Here is a 16,447-nt window from a genome sequence, read left to right as displayed (position 1 = left end):
TGCAAAATCAAGTTCGCAGACGACACCACGGTGGTTGGCCTGATCAGAAGGGATGACGAGACGGCCTATAGGGACGAGGTCCAGCAACTGGCTGCATGGTGTGCTGACAACAATCTGGCCCTTAACACCCAGAAGACCAAAGGAATCATTGTGGACTTCAGGCATGCTAGGAGTCACGCTCACGTCCCCATCTACATCAACAGAGCTGTAGTGGAGTGTGTATCAAGCTTCAAATTCCTTGGTGTCCACATTTCCGAGGATCTCACCTGGTCCCTGAACTCCTCCATCCTGATCAAAAAGGTGCAGCAGCACCTTTATTTCCTGCGGAGCATGAAGAAAGCTCACCTCTGTCCCATGATATTGACAGATTTTTACCGCTGTACCATTGAGAGCATACTCACCAACTGTATCTCAGTGTGGTGTGGCAATTGTCCCGTATCGGACCACAAAGCACTTCAGTGTGTGGTGAAAACTGCCCAGCGGATTACTGGCACCCAATTGCCCACCATTGAGAACATCTACCATAAATGCTGCCTGGGCAGGGCGAAAAGCATTATCAAGGATGCATCTCACCCTAACCATGGACTACTTTTTACTCTCCTCCCATCTGGTAGGCGCTACAGGAGCCTCCGCTCCCACACCAGCAGGCACAGGAAGAGCTTCTTCCCTGAGGCTGTGACCCTGCTGAACCTCACATCACAGCGCTATTCTTTGCATTTCTGGTCAGATGCTAACTGCATTTCATTGGCTTTGTACCTGTACTCAGCACAATGACAATAAAGTTGAATCTAATCTAAAAATCAAGAAATTAAACTCAGTACAGCAGCCTACTAAGTGAATTTTGTTTATTGTTGTAATCCTGTGACCTGCCACTAGAGGGAAGAACAACACAACTACAGTTTGTTGCTTAACTGTGTTTCTTGAAATTCCAGCATCTGCAGATTTCCTCATGTTTGCATTTTTAAATCAACTACAGTTTCAACAGTTTGTAAATAGCTTTTCATACAAGAGTTTCGGACCTCGAAAGATGGAGCTGGGGCCACTTAGGATGCAAGTGGCACAGTTGTGGGCTTAGTTTTGGATCTGTATTGAATCCCGGTAAATTGTTGACCAGTGGATCACATATAGGAAACTTTGCACTTGTCCTGCTAATAAACTGAATCTACAACACTACTGTTTTCACCTTAGGTTGTCAGACATCCCACCCTGCAAAAACTCATTTCAGGGAGGCAGCACCACCATCCCTGCCCTCTGCAACCCCATATCCCCCACTCCCAGTCAACCTCCAAGGATGTGTGTATACAGGACATTTGATTATGAAAGAACACAACAATTTATTTGATCACGTATTGAAACTATTTACACACACACATATATACCTTGTTGAGTATTTTGTTGGCAGTCTCAATGCAAATAGCTTTTCTACTTCTTTTGCAAACTTTCCTTGTACTGTGATGTTAGCTATGCTAATGAACAAATGACACCTGTTAAACTCACCTCAACATGTCTTTTACAGTCTTAACCCACCATGGGCAATAGAAAAGTCACTGTTGTAAACAGTGCAGCGAGCAACACTGTCATTATTTTTGACCCCTATTAGGCAGGGGTACAGTTTAGTGTAGTCTGGGGTGAAGAACGTTTTATATTTTCTTTTTTTGGAACACTCTGCCATGGCGCTGCAGGACACTAAACTGAACTGATGGACAATGAAAGAGAGAGAGAGGTCGACTGTAAAGCCCACCCACACAGAAAACTGATAGGTCTACTTAGCACAAAGAGAGATCAATCAGGATGCTCTCTCTGTCACTCTCTTGTTACGTCTGTCACTCCCTTCCTCTGTCTCTGTCTCTGTCTCTGTCTCTCTCTCCCTCTCACTTGCTCGCTCTCAAAAAAATTGATTTCCGGGATATTGTATATAATTTGTGGGCGTCAGGGAGCCACTATCAATATGCGGGAGATTCCCGGAACTTCCGGGAGAGGTGGGATGCCTGGGTTGTAATCCCTTTACCCCAATAACCCCAATCAATCCTGACCCTGGCTAAGACTATGAATTTCTTTAGCATTTTAAACATTTTGGAAAAGTCACCTTTTAATCTGTCAGGCTCAAGGGAATACAAAGGTAGTCCATGAAGTCTGTCAACTTAATCGTCATAACTTCCCCTGAATCCGCAATCCCCTCTTTTGGGTCACTCTATGTCATGCACTCCCCAGAACAGAAACCATTTGTTCCAGCTGTATCCAACCAAAGCTCCATTTTACTGCAGCTCGCTGCAATCTGCTCCTTTATATCTTTACTGGTAAAGGTCTGACCAGTGAGTGTATCAGGTTCGGGGACCCTGGAAAAAAGTTTAGGGGTAACATGAGGGGGAACTTCTTTACTCAGAGAGTGGTAGCTGTGTGGAACGAGCTTCCAGCAGAAGTGGTTGAGGCAGGTTCGATATTGCCATTTAAAGTTAAATTGGACAGCTATATGGACAGGAAAGGAATGGAGGGTTATGGACTGAGTGTAGGTTGGTGGGACTAGGTGAGATTAAGCGTTTGGCATGGACTAGAAGGGCTGAGATAGCCTGTTTCTGTGCTGTAATTGTTACATGGTTATATGATTTCTACTGGCTTCTGGCAAATGGTTATCTTATATAAGTTGAGGACAGTGGTGAAACTGCGTTGGCCAGTGGTCTGCTCTACCTTGTGTTGAGAACATAGGTTGTGGATGAGGGGGAAACCATGTGACCTGCTATTATTTGTGGAGGTTTTTTTAAAAAAGAAATTGAATGATTGAACTAGTTCTGGGGAAAGGGCACGGACTCAGAATAGAAGTATGTCACTTCAGAACAGAGGTGAGGGGGAACTCCTTTGGTCAGAGGGGAAGGTGGTGAATCTGTGGAATTCATTGCCACAGACGGCTGTGGAGGCCAAATCACTGGGTATATTTAAAGCGGAGGTTGATTAGTAAAGGTGTCAAAGGTTACAAGGAGGAGGCAAAAGAATGGGGTTGAGAGAGGGATGGTAAATCAGCCATGATGGAATGGTGGAACAGACTCAATGGGCTGAATGGCCTCATTCAGCTCCTATGTCTTATCAGTGAACCTAGCTGAACAGTCTCTTCTAATGGACATGATTGAATTCAGACATGTGGTCAAGCCTTTAATTCATGAAAATGTTCTTTTTCTCTGTAAAGTCTAGAAATCCTTGATTATCCTGGCAAACGAATGCTCTAAGTATCATTGCACATAAGCTACACTGATGACATTAGACACACGATAAGTTACAGTGAGATACAACTCATTAGGACTGGGGTGGGAAGGAAGATGACCCACAGCAACTTCCTTGCTTCCTAGTTGCCAGGGTTTGCCGAGATCCACTCACAATTAGGCCTTTTGTCTAAGTTCCATTAACCTGGCCAGTTTCCAGATGGCTCTGAGGCAAATGACTGGGCTCACCAGCTGATCTGCTGGAAACTACGCCGACTGGGGAGGACTGGGCTGCGACTGGTTACTGCTCTGTAGTGTGCTCTGGTTCGATTTCCCTGAGCCAGTCTCAGTTCTATAGGCAGTGAGCAGACCCATCATCTTGTTCCTGAACTCCTCCGAGATGTAGTAGTAGATGAACGGGTCAATGCAGTTACTGAGGGTGCTGATCACCAGGCAGATCATGGTGTAATAGTACATGTCGCTGCTCTGCGTGTAGATCTGGATCAACAAGGTCACGTTAAAGGGAGTCAGACACACTAGGAACACCAGCAGGACCAGCAGGGTGGCCACAATTGCATGGCCATACTTCATATCGTTCAGAGCCAGCGTGGAAATGATCGCTATGTAACAGAAGACAACAATCAAGCATGGAATCATGAAACCAAAGAGCACTTGGCAAATTAAGTAAGGGCGGTAGTTTGTCAGTGTCTCGATTGGGAAGGCGTCATTGCACAGGGTGATGTTGAGAGGGTCTATCCAGTACGACTGTTTGGTGGTGTAATGAGGCACCATGCTTAGCACGAGCACCAGCCAGATCCCTCCACAAATGCAGTATACAGCTGTGTTGTTCCGGATCGCTTTTGAGAAGAAGGGGTGCACAATGGCCAGGTAGCGGTCGGCACCAATGCAGGTCAGGAACAGAATGGAGCTGTAGATATTCCCATAGAGGAGAGCAGTGGAGATGCGGCAGAACGTCTCGCCAAACACCCAGTTGTTGCCCAGCAGATGGTAGGCGATTCTCCAAGGGAGGGAGAGGAGCACCAACAGGTCGGCGAGGGCCAAGTTGATGAGTAAGAAAGTGCTGGGAAGCTGCTTGATTCTGGTGATGAGCACCCACAAAGCCAGCCCATTGGCCAGGAGGCCAATAATGAACACCACAAGGAAGAAGTACGGGATCAGTACTCTGGTTACGTTACTCTTCAGGTGCTGCATGGACGAATCATTGAAGGTATTGATGGTTTTGTTGGTGTCTGCATTGAAAATCTGGACAATGAGGAATTTGCGGGATTTTTCAACCTCCTTTTTTCTGCACACTGTGGTTGGAGCAAGAGAACACAGTACAGGGCATGAGTACACAATCAGAGACGTCTATAACACAAAAGCAAGCCACTGAGGCCACTGTCAATGCCGACGGAGGAGTCTTTCTACTTCCCAGCTCTCCACCCAGAGGCTCCAAGACTGTGGCACAATCGGTAACAGCAGGCAGCCTCTGGAGAGAGAAGGCTGGGAGAAGACATGACAGAATTGTTGGGAAGGTTCGGCTCACAGTAATAAGCAGAAGAGTGATCAGCCTTCAGATGCAAGTACCTCAACTTATTTTAAAATTTATTTAGAGATACGGCACGGAACAGGCCCTTCTGACCCAATGAACCACACCGCCCAGTAATCCAGCCAGCCTAATCACAGGTCAATTTACAATGACCAATTAAACTGCTAACTGGTACGTCTTTACACTGTGGGAAGAAACTGAATCACCTGGAGGAAACCCAAACGATTCACGGGGAGAGCATACCAACTCCTTACAGAGCCCGTAATTGAATCAAATTCCAAATTCCGGAATGTCCTGAGCTGTAACTGCCACGTTACCATGGCACCCACTACCTTTAATGTCTTTTTATAGCCCTAAATTTTACTTATTAATAAGCAATCATCTAGTTTGGCACGTGGCCAAGTGGTTAGGGCGTTGGGCTCACGATCTGAAGGTCGTGGGTTCGAGTCTCGGCCAAGGCGACGTGTTGTGTCTTTGAGCAAGGCACTTAACCACACACTGCTCCAGTCCACCCAGCTGAAAATGGGTACCAGCAAATGCTGGGGTTAAACTTGCGATAGACTGGCGTCCTATCCAGGGGGAAGTCTCGTACCTCAGTCGCTTCACGCCACAGAAACCAGCAAAAGCACCGGCCTGATGGGCCACAAAGGCTCAGGACAGACTTTGACTTTGAATCATCCAGTTACTTGTTCAAACTCAGCAAATTTGCTTACAGCATCCAGCTTGCCTGCAATCTGTTCCACGTACCACATCTTTAGCGCTAAAGATATGAATGTACAGTGAGTGGCCACTTTACACCTGCACAGCTGCTCGTTAATGCAATTATCCAATCAGCCAATCATGTGGCAGCAACTTAATGCATTAAAGCATGCAGACATGGTCAAGAGGTTCAGCTGTTGTTCAGACCAAACATCAGAATGGGGAAGAAATGTGATCTAAGTGACTTTGACCATGCAGTGATGGTTGGTGCCTGATGGGATTGTTTGATATTACACACACAAAATGCTGGAGGAACTCAGCAGGCCAGGCATCATCAACGGAAAAAAAGTACAATAGACGTTTCAGGCTGTGACAGGGTCCTGAATTACCCCTATAGACTGTGCTCGATTAACCCTATGAACTGTGCTTTTGAAAAGAGAGAGAGAGAGGTATTTAACACGAACACCTCGTTTAAAAGAGAGAGCGAGACAAAGACTGCTCACCGGTTGTTTATACTTTCTCCAAGGACATTGCCTGCTTGTACATTCTTACACAGACAGAGAAGGGAGAAGTTATTTGAGAGACAGTTGGTACTCAGTATGGTGAGATAAATAGAAGGTCAGATGATAGACCTCAGACACATGATTTTGGACACTGAATGAGCTTTGTTGTGCCCACAGAAAAAGTGGGTTTTTGGAGGATTGATCAGGTGGATAGATCAGTGGCTCTTGCAGTGTGAAAAGGGAGTGACTGGTGGGGAGTTGTTTGTGTGTTCAACCTTTGTCTGGGTTGATAGCTCCACCTCAAAAGAACGGTCCCCTTTGTTGTGGTCACAGTCGGTGACTTTTAAAGGATTTCGGAGGACAACGGGAAGATCGATGGCGTCAGATCACCTGAAGACTCAAATCTCTCTCTCTCCCCATCACCACTCAACTCAATACCACGAACTGAACTGAACTTCACTCATCATCGTAAGATTGTATCTGTTTCCCCCTGGACTTGAAGAAGCCTGCTTTTCATATATTTCCACACTTACTTATATATATAATTATTGATAACCTGTTTGATTTATCTGCATTTATATTACTGTATTGTGTAGTTACTAATAAATATTATTAGTTTATAGCAATACTGGACTCCAAAGTGTTTTCTATTTCTGCTGGTCTTTAACCCATCACGGGGTACGTGACAGGGCCGAAACCCTTCGGCAGGACTTCCAGCATCTGCAAATTTTCCCTTGTTTATGGTTTGATTATCTCAGAAACTGCTGATCTCCTGGAATTTCCACGCACAACAGTCTTTCGAGCTTACAGAGGATGGTGTGAGAAACAAAAATCATTCGGGGAGCAGCTGTTCTGCGGGTGAAAATGCTTGTTAGTGAGAGGAAGCTGACAGGAAGGCGACAGTAACTCAAGTAACCACACGTTACAGCAGCTCCTCTGCATGACATATCAAACCTTGAAGCCAATGGACTACAGCAGCGGACCACAAACATAAACGCAGTTGACACTTTATCACATATAGGAGGTACCGAATAAAGTGGCCACTGAGTGGTATGTCATCATCAGGCATAATATAGTGACATGGAAAGGTAACTGGCCAACAATGGAAGGTGCCTAAATACTCAGCAGGTTAAGCAGTGATCTGTGGGGAGTGAGAGAGAGAGAGTTAATGCTCTAGGTCAATGTCCTTCTTCACAGGCATTTGCAGGTTCTGAATTGTAACCAGTCATGTGCTGTCGGGATCAGTGTTGGACTACCTACCAACTGCAATAGTGACCCAGAGGAAGGGACTGAGTCTGCTGTAGCCAGATTTATGGATGGCGCAAGAGAGAGGTGGGGGTAAAGCCGATTCGTTTAAACGCTCGTGCTCTCAACTACCAATGGGCCAAGTGTGCAGTGCACTATCTCAGTGCCATGGTTTCATCAACAGCCTCCACCTAGAGGGCAGCACTGCCACATTCAATCCATAAAACCATATAGCAATTACAGCACGGAAACAGGCCATCTCGGCCCTTCTAGTCCGTGCTGAACTCTTACTCTCACCTAGTCCCACCGACCTGCACTCAGCCCATAACCCTCCATTCCTTTCCTGTCCATATAGCTGTCCAATTTATCTTCAAACGACAACATCGAACCTGCCTCAGCCACTTCTGCTGGAAGCTCGTTCCACATAGCTACCACTCTCTGAGTAAAGAAGTTCCCCCTCATGTTACCCCTAAACTTTTGCCCTTTAACTCTCAACTCATGTCCTCTTGTTTGAATCTCCCCCACTCTCAATGGAAAAAGCCTGTCTGCAGATCTGGAAGTGGGTATTTGATGCTTTTATATCTAGAAGGACAGACAACACCCTCTATCTTTCCCCCACAGGAGCTGAATGCAAGTAAGGGAGAAGGGGTAGCATAGTGGTTAGTGTAATGGTTTACAGTGCCAGCAATAAAAATACCGGGGATCAATTCTCGCCACTGCCCGTAAGGAGTTTGTACGTTTTCCCCATGACTGCGTGGCTCCACTTTCCCCCCAGCGGGTTAGGGTTAGCAAGTTACGGGCAAGCTATGTGGTCACTGGAAGCGGGGCAACATTTGCTGGCTGCCCCCAGCGGTGTGGGTCGTTGACGCAAGTGACACGTCTCAGTGTGTGTTTTGCCATAGAAGTGACAAATAAGGCTAATCTTATATTCTCCATAGCAGCTGAAAACTTGAGGCCAGAACGATGAACCAAACTGTACCTTCTGAAGGTAGCGTAATATCTCAGCTTGAACAAACCTTAGCATCGGCTCACTGCTGGGTGGGGTCGTCCTCCTAGACCAGGAGCGATGCTGTTGCAGAAGCCTTCCCTTTCACCTTTGTGAAGGCAAGCAGGAATGACCTGGGTGATTCTGAGCTGGGGGTGTCTGACAGAGGTGAGAGTAAATGGGATCGCTCAGATTCAGGAAGAACATGCTCAGATAGGATGCACAGTGGTATTGGGGAGGAGGGATAGACACATACAAACACAGACACGAGTGAGAGGAAGAGAGAAAGTCGAATGTGTTTGTCTAGTTTCTTGTAAAACTACCCCCCACCCCTCCCGCTTCCGTGTCAGGGTGGAATTATCAGTGTCCACCATATGGTAGAACAGTGAAGAAAGGGCGAACAGCTTCCCTGACATTCTCTGTGATGCCCCTCCCACTGGGAAGAAGATACAAAAGATACAAAATTTTGCCAAGATGAGGCCACCCTCAGGGTGGAGGGGTGACACCTGATATTCTGTCTGGGTACCTCCAACCTGATGGCATTAACGTCGACTTCTCCTTCTGGTAAACAAATCCCCACCCACTGTCTTCCTTCTCAACTCTGACCTTTCCCTTCTTCTCTCCTGCCTCTTACTTCTCCCTGGGTCCCGTCCTTCTCCTTCTCTAATGACTCACTCTCATCAGATTCCTTCTTCTCCAGTCCTTGACCTTTCCCACCCACCTGGCTTCACCTATCACCTTCCAGCCAGTCTCTTTCCCCTCTCCCCACCTCGTTATTCTGATCTTCCCCCCTCCTTCTCAGTCCTGAAGGGTCTCCGCCCAAAACGTCGACTATCCATTCACGTCCATAGATGCTGCCTGACCTGCTGAGTTCCTCCAGCACTTTGTGTGCATCTGGCAGAAGATACAAAGGCCTGAAAGCACATATTAGCAGATTCAAGGACAGTGATGATCCCGCTGTTATCAGACTCTCGAACAGTAAGACGGGCTCCTGGCCTCGTTGTGATTTTGAAAATTATTGTTTACCTGCTTTCCCCTTTAGTGGCAGGCAATCATATTTGTCTTTTCTTACAAGTGTGTTCTCTTGCGTGAATATACTCAGCTGATGGGTAATGTTCTGTGAAGCTGTGATATTAGGGTACACATCCTTCAACGGGCTTATTCTCATTCTTCAAATAAGGTGGGGATTTCGGCATTTTACTCCCCCAAATAAACCGATTAATCTGAATTTAGTATGAGAATGGTGTGGAAAGAAAGTTACAGAAAAGAGATTCCAGGTGAAATAATTCAGATTAACCGCATAGGGGTTTTCTGTTCCAGACAGAATCTCTGTTGAATTTGAGCCCTAGGTGGAGTTCAGAAAGAATACTTGAGCTGAGACTGGTCAGTTTGCTGAACCCGTGCCAACCGTCGAGCACCCATTTACATGATATCACATTATCCTCACCCACATTCCCATCCAGCTCCCCACCAGACCCAACATTCTCCTCTGCAAGGGGAGCACTAATCTACCGACTAGCAGATTTGCGGGGAATCAGGAGCAACAGAGGAAAGCGTACAATTATATGGAGAGCATACAAAACTCCACACGTTCAGAACCTGAGCCCAGGATTGAAGATAGCAGCCTACAAAGTATCCAGGACATCTTCAAGGAGCGGTGTCTCAGAAAGGACCTCCAGCACCCAGGGCATGCCCTTTTCTCACTGTTACCATCAGATAGGAGGTACAGAAGCCTGAAGGCACACACTCAGCGATTCAGGAACAGCTTCATCCCCTCTGCCATCCGATTCCTGAATGGACATTGAATCCTTGGACACTACCTCACTTTTTTAATATACAGTATTTCTGTTTTTTGCACATTTTAAAAATCTATTCAATATACGTATGCTGATTGATTTACTTGTTTATTATTATTATTATTTTTATTTTTTTTCTTCTATATTATGTATTGTATTGAACTGCTGTTGCTAAGTTACCAAATTTTATGTCACATGCTGGTCATAATACCCAGATTCTGATTCTGATTCTGAACCTGGCTCGGTGGAGCTGTGTGGCATCAGATTTACTAGTCGCGACGCTGTACCTACTTCAGGCATGCATTAGACACACTGGAAAGAATAATTCGGAAGAGAAAATCTCCCCACCTTACACCTCTTCATCCGCACCGGGTTGATGTCGAGCTCACAGCTCGACCTCGTAAAAAAACACTGCCACCTCCAGTTTAAATTCCCACGCGGAATATTGTGGAGGATCAAATACAAATACACATGACAGGTAGAGTATTCTGGTGGAATATTCTACCAGTAACGTGCGGAATATTCAACTTCGATGTGGACCCATCAAAATGACTGTTCCACATAAGAGGAGGTTTGCTAACAGTTCACTTTCTGAACGAAACTTTGCAAGGAAAGTAAGACTCGCGGTAAAATCAAAGTTTATCTGAACCTGTTACCTTCGTTGCTTCCTGCAGCATAGCAGTTTATAACGCAGCCAAGCAGAGTAACCAACGCAAGAGCCTGGACTGGTGTCAGCAGCTTCATTTTGGGTGCTCTTCCTCTGTGGTAACAGACAGAGTCGAATGTCAGCAGACTCTTATGTTGAAGTCATGCGCATGTCACCGGCTGCGTGAAAGTCACAGCAAAAAGGCACAACCCACTTAATGAAGCACATGATCCAACAGTAAGGTTTCTATTTGTGGAGAGCTCCATAGATGTATGTATCCGTGCATTTCACAGTTTTACAAAACTGTTGATGTTGTGTGTGTGACCTGGTTACACAACAACAGACAATAGACAATAAGTGCAGGAGTAGGCCATTCAGCCCTTCGAGCCAGCACCGCCATTCTCTGTGATCATGGCTGATCATCCACAATCAGTACCCCGTTCCTGCCTTCTCCCCGTATCCCTTGACTCCGCTATCTTTAAGAGCTCTATATAACTCTTTTTTGAAAGAATCCAGAGAATTGGCCTCCACTGCCTTCTGAGGCAGAGCATTCCACAGAACCACAGCCCTCTGTGTGAAAAAGTGTTTCCTCAACTCCGTTCTAAATTGTCTATCCCTTATTCTTAAACTGTGGCCTCTGGTTCTGGACTCCCCCAATATTGGGAACATGTTTCCTGCCTCTAGTGTGTCCAATCTCTGAATAATCTGATATGTTTCAATCAGATCCCCTCTCATCCTTCTAAATTCCAGTGTATACAACCCCAGTCACTCCAATCTTTCAACATATGACAGTCCGTCCATCCTGGGAATTAACCTCGTGAACCTACGCTGCACTCCCTCAATAGCTAGAATTTCCTTCTTCAAATTTGGAGACCAAAACTGTACACAATACTCCAGGTGTCTCACCAGGGCCCTGTACAACTGCTATTAATAAAAACACTGGAGATGACAGCTAAGTTTCATGGTTCTTTACTGGCAGATTCCGAACAGATCAATACGCGCCTAATAACGCATTCAACAACGTGTTACTAAAACATAAAGTAGTCCCTTATTGTACTATAGGCCATACAGTGCAGTTGGGAATAATTTGGATAGTCCACTTCAGATTTTACACATCGGAAGCCCTGACCCTGGCTGCTGAAATGGCAGGCAGTATTCCACGTGGAGTGGAAATGGGTGTCCAGGGAGGAGTAGCACCTCTGGTGAAGGGGCTTGTCATGTCCATTCTGGGCCAGCTCACTCAACTTTGCTCCCCACCGGACACTCGGCTCTCACCTCCGGCTCCAAGTAGCCTGTTCGCGCGTGACGACGGCCACAACCTGGCACACCGCTTCGACAGGCGGGCTAAGCCGGGTGAGGGTAGTGGGTGGCCTCATACCCCGGTGAGCTAGGGACGTACCTGCCCCAGCGCGTGAAGTCAGCCCCGGCGCACGGGGCGGATGAGAACTACCGTGAGATCCGACGGCCAGGAGGGCAGCGCTGCTGCGCTCCGCGGAGAGCGAAGGGCACGACAGGGCGCAGAAGGCGTCATGGCCATCCACTGCAACCGAGGGAGACCCCGGTTTGTGACGCTTGTTTGTACCGCTGGACTCGGCCTTCTGAGGTCAAGAGAACTGCCGGAGATTTTAACAGCTCTCCCGCACAGATTTCCTGTCATCTTCAAACATGGCAGACAACCAACATTCCACATGCCACACAGAGGACATCAACGGCAAACCAGTGGGAAGTGATGTTTTAAAGAAATCCCAACACACTGGGATGAGCAGAAATGGCTGCCAGGATACGGTGTGACAAAATGCAAGGAAAGAAAGATTAATTGTCAGGTCACACTGGCTACAAGATCTGCTGGAATGTTGCTAAGAATTGCAGTAAAAACAGGAGTCACAGTTATTTCTCTACATAGGGAAAACATTTCAACTCAATGGTGGAGTTATAACATGGCATTAAAAAAGGCAAGTCTTTAAAAATGTTTTCTTGATGTTACACTGGATAATAATGCACTGGAATCATTGACTCAGTTTCTCGTTCCAAGTTTAGATTGAAGATTAGCTTTATTTGTCACAGGAACGTCCAGACATACCGTGAAATGCTTTGTTTTACATCAAACCAAATCAGCGGGGATGGTGCTGGGCAGCCTGCAAATGTCGCCCTGCAGCTGGCGCCAACACAACCCGCTAGCTGTAACCCGGACGCCCTTAGAACGTCGGGAAGGAAACCAGAGCACCCGAAGGAAGCCCAGTGGCCATGAGGGAAACAGGGAAGGGAATTGAACCCCGATCGGCCATCACAGCCGTTGTAAAGAGATGCGCTCCTGCTGCCTGACCTTCTGAGCACTTATTCTTTAGTTCTGAAAAGCAGGTAATCCATTGGCAGGCTTACAGGATTCTACATTTTAAGATTTTTAAAAAAATGCTCAAGAGAATCATTAAAACATAGAATCCTGTTAATCTTCCAACATTGTATCTGGCTCTTTGCAACAACTTTCTGCCAAGAATAAATTTAAGATCATGAAAAGCACAAGCGAATGCTGAATCTATTCTTGTATTATCACCGGGCTGCAGGCAAGTGATGATCCCAAAGCATAAGACATGCTGATGTTAATTTTGGATAATAATAATAAAAAGATTTGAAAAGGAAAGGACGTACATTAAGGGGAGCGGAGAAGTCACTGCTAATTTTTTCTGGTCCCAGTGCACATGTACGTCTAAGGTTAATCAGACGGCACGCCTCCTTCAATTCAGAGACCCCTGCATTCTGTGCAGTGCATTCTGAGCAGAGGTGTCAGTGGAAGCCATGCATCTCGTGATGGTGGGCCCAGTACGTGAATGCCAAAGACAAGTTCGATGTCATTGGCAACCATGTTCTGCCAGAATTGCTGAGAGAATGTGAGGGATTCCATATGAAACCAAACCTAGCGAGTGAGTGTTCCCACCTCCGACGCTTGACGGGGGTAAAAAATGATTTGTTGAAGCAGTTAATGTGGTTGAACATAGGTTGCTCCAAGCCCTGATCACGCTGCTGGCATGGGCAAGAAAACCCAGGAGGCTGAAGAAATTTGACATGTCCCCATCAACTCTTACAAATACTTATCGATTCATCATGGCAAGTGTTCTGTCTGAATGTAAAACAACTTGGTTTTTATCCGCTCAGGGGATCTCCCATCCACTGCTACCTCCATCACCGACTTTATCCGCTCAGGGGATCTCCCATCCACTGCTACCAACCTTATAGTTCCCACACCCCGCACTTCCCGTTTCTACCTCCTACCCAAGATCCACAACCTGCCTGTCCTGGCCGACCTATTGTCTCAGCTTGCTCCTGCCCCACCGAACTCATTTCTGCATACCTCGACACTGTTTTATCACCCCTTGTTCAATCCCTTCCGACCTATGTTCATGACACTTCTCACGCTCTTAAACTTTTCGATGATTTTAAGTTCCCTGGCCCTCACCGCTTTATTTTCACCATGGATGTCCAGTCCTTATATACTTCCATCCCCCATCAGGAAGGTCTCAAAGCTCTACGCTTCTTTTTGGATTCCAGACCTAATCAGTTCCCCTCTACCACCACTCTGCTCCGTCTAGCAGAATTAGTCCTTACTCTTAATAATTTCTCCTTTGGCTCCTCCCATTTCCTCCAAACTAAAGGTGTAGCTATGGGCACCCGTATGGGTCCTAGCTATGCCTGCCTTTTTGTTGGGTTTGTGGAACAATCTATGTTCCGTGCCTATTCTGGTATCTGTCCCCCACTTTTCCTTCGCTACATCGACGACTGCATTGGCGCTGCTTCCTGCACGCATGCAGAACTCGTTGACTTTATTAACTTTGCCTCCAACTTTCACCCTGCCCTCAAGTTTACCTGGTCCATTTCCGACACCTCCCTCCCCTTTCTAGATCTTTCTGTCTCTGTCTCTGGAGACAGCTTATCCACTGATGTCTACTATAAGCCTACTGACTCTCACAGCTATCTGGACTATTCCTCTTCTCACCCTGTCTCTTGCAAAAACGCCATCTCCTTCTCGCAATTCCTCCGTCTCCGCTGCATCTGCTCTCAGGATGAGGCTTTTCATTCTAGGACGAGGGAGATGTCTTCCTTTTTTAAAGAAAGGGGCTTCCCTTCCTCCACTATCAACTCTGCTCTTAAACGCATCTCCCCCATTTCCCGTACATCTGCTCTCACTCCATTCTCCCACCACCCCACTAGGAATAGGGTTCCCCTGGTCCTCACCTACCACCCCACCAGCCTCCGGGTCCAACATATTATTCTTCGTAACTTCCGCCACCTCCAACGGGATCCCACCACTAAGCACATCTTCCCCTCCCCCCCTCTCTCTGCATTCCGCAGGGATCACTCCCTACACAACTCCCTTGTCCATTCGTCCCCCCCATCCCTCCCCACTGATCTCCCTCCTGGCACTTATCCGTGTAAGCGGAACAAGTGCTACACATGCCCTTACACTTCCTCCCTTACCACCATTCAGGGCCCCAAACAGTCCTTCCAGGTGAGGCATCACTTCACCTGTGAGTCGACTGGGGTGATATACTGCGTCCGGTGCTTCCGATGTGGCCTTTTATATATTGGTGAGACCCGACGCAGACTGGGAGACCGCTTTGCTGAACATCTACGCTCTGTCCGCCAGAGAAAGCAGGATCTCCCAGTGGCCACACATTTTAATTCCACATCCCATTCCCATTCTGACATGTCTATCCACGGCCTCCTCTACTGTAAAGATGAAGCCACACTCAGGTTGGAGGAACAACACCTTATATTCCGTCTGGGTAACCTCCAACCTGATGGCATGAACATCGACTTCTCTAACTTCGGCTAAGGCCTCACCTCCCCCTCGTACCCCATCTGTTACTCATTTTTATGCACACATTCTTTCTCTCACTCTCCTTTTTCTCCCTCTGTCCCTCTGAATATACCTCTTGCCCATCCTCTGGGTCACCCCCCCCTTGTCTTTCTTCCCGGACCTCTTGTCCCATGATCCTCTCGTATCCCCTTTTGCCTATCACCTGTCCAGCTCTCGGCTCTATCCCTCCCCCTCCTGTCTTCTCCTATCATTTTGGATCTCCCCCTCCCCCTCCAGCTTTCAAATCCCTTACTCACTCTTCCTTCAGTTAGTCCTGACGAAGGGTCTCGGCCTGAAACGTCGACTGCACCTCTTCCTACAGATGCTGCTTGGCCTGCTGCGTTCACCAGCAACTTTGATGTACGTTGCTTGAATTTCCAGCATCTGCAGAATTCCTGGTGTTTGGTTGGACTATTGCTTTGTTTGTGACCACAGGAAACTGTAAAGAGTTGTGAACACAGCTCAGCACATTATAGGAACCAGACTCTACGACCGTGCATCTGTGTACTTCTCCACACCCCAGCACATTCAAAGACCCGGCACATCCTGGGCATTCATTCTTCGCCCCTCTCCCATTGGGCAGAAGGTACAAAAAGCCTGAAAGCACACGCCAGAGATTCTGCAGATGCCAGAAACCCAGAGTAACACACATAAAATACTGGAGGAGCTCAGCAGGTCGGGCAGCAACTGTGAAGAGGAATAAACGGTTGACATGAAGGGTCTCAGTTTGACTCTTGGCTTCACAATCTGCCTTGTTATGATCATACACTTTATTGTTAACTTGCACTGCATTTTTTGCAGTAGCTTTTACTCTTCTCCATTCTGCATTGTTACTGGTTTATCTTATTTTACCTCAAAACACTGTATAAAGATCTTATCTGCATAAACAGCACACAAGACAAGCTTTTCACAGTATCTTGGACCAAGTGACAATAACAAACCAACACCCATGCCAATATACGGGTGTAACAACTACTGTAT

The 16,447-nt window shown here is 46.8% G+C and overlaps 1 protein-coding gene across 1 annotated transcript; it reads right to left on the bottom strand.

Annotated features, from left to right (window-relative positions):
- Nucleotides 1–846: 846 nt before the first annotated feature.
- Nucleotides 847–15,841, bottom strand: LOC134337504 (proteinase-activated receptor 3-like). The gene is made up of 3 exons (XM_063032585.1): nt 15,724–15,841; nt 10,625–10,728; nt 847–4,504 (listed from the first exon to the last, which is right to left on the bottom strand). The coding sequence occupies exons 2-3, from the start codon at nt 10,710–10,712 to the stop codon at nt 3,459–3,461; spliced, it is 1,134 nt and encodes a 377-aa protein (XP_062888655.1). The 5' UTR covers nt 10,713–10,728; nt 15,724–15,841; the 3' UTR covers nt 847–3,458.
- Nucleotides 15,842–16,447: the final 606 nt, after the last annotated feature.

Source organism: Mobula hypostoma, chromosome 24 (genome assembly GCF_963921235.1).
Source record: "Mobula hypostoma chromosome 24, sMobHyp1.1, whole genome shotgun sequence".
NCBI lineage: Eukaryota > Metazoa > Chordata > Chondrichthyes > Myliobatiformes > Myliobatidae > Mobula > Mobula hypostoma.
This window is presented reverse-complemented; position numbering and strand designations above follow the sequence as displayed.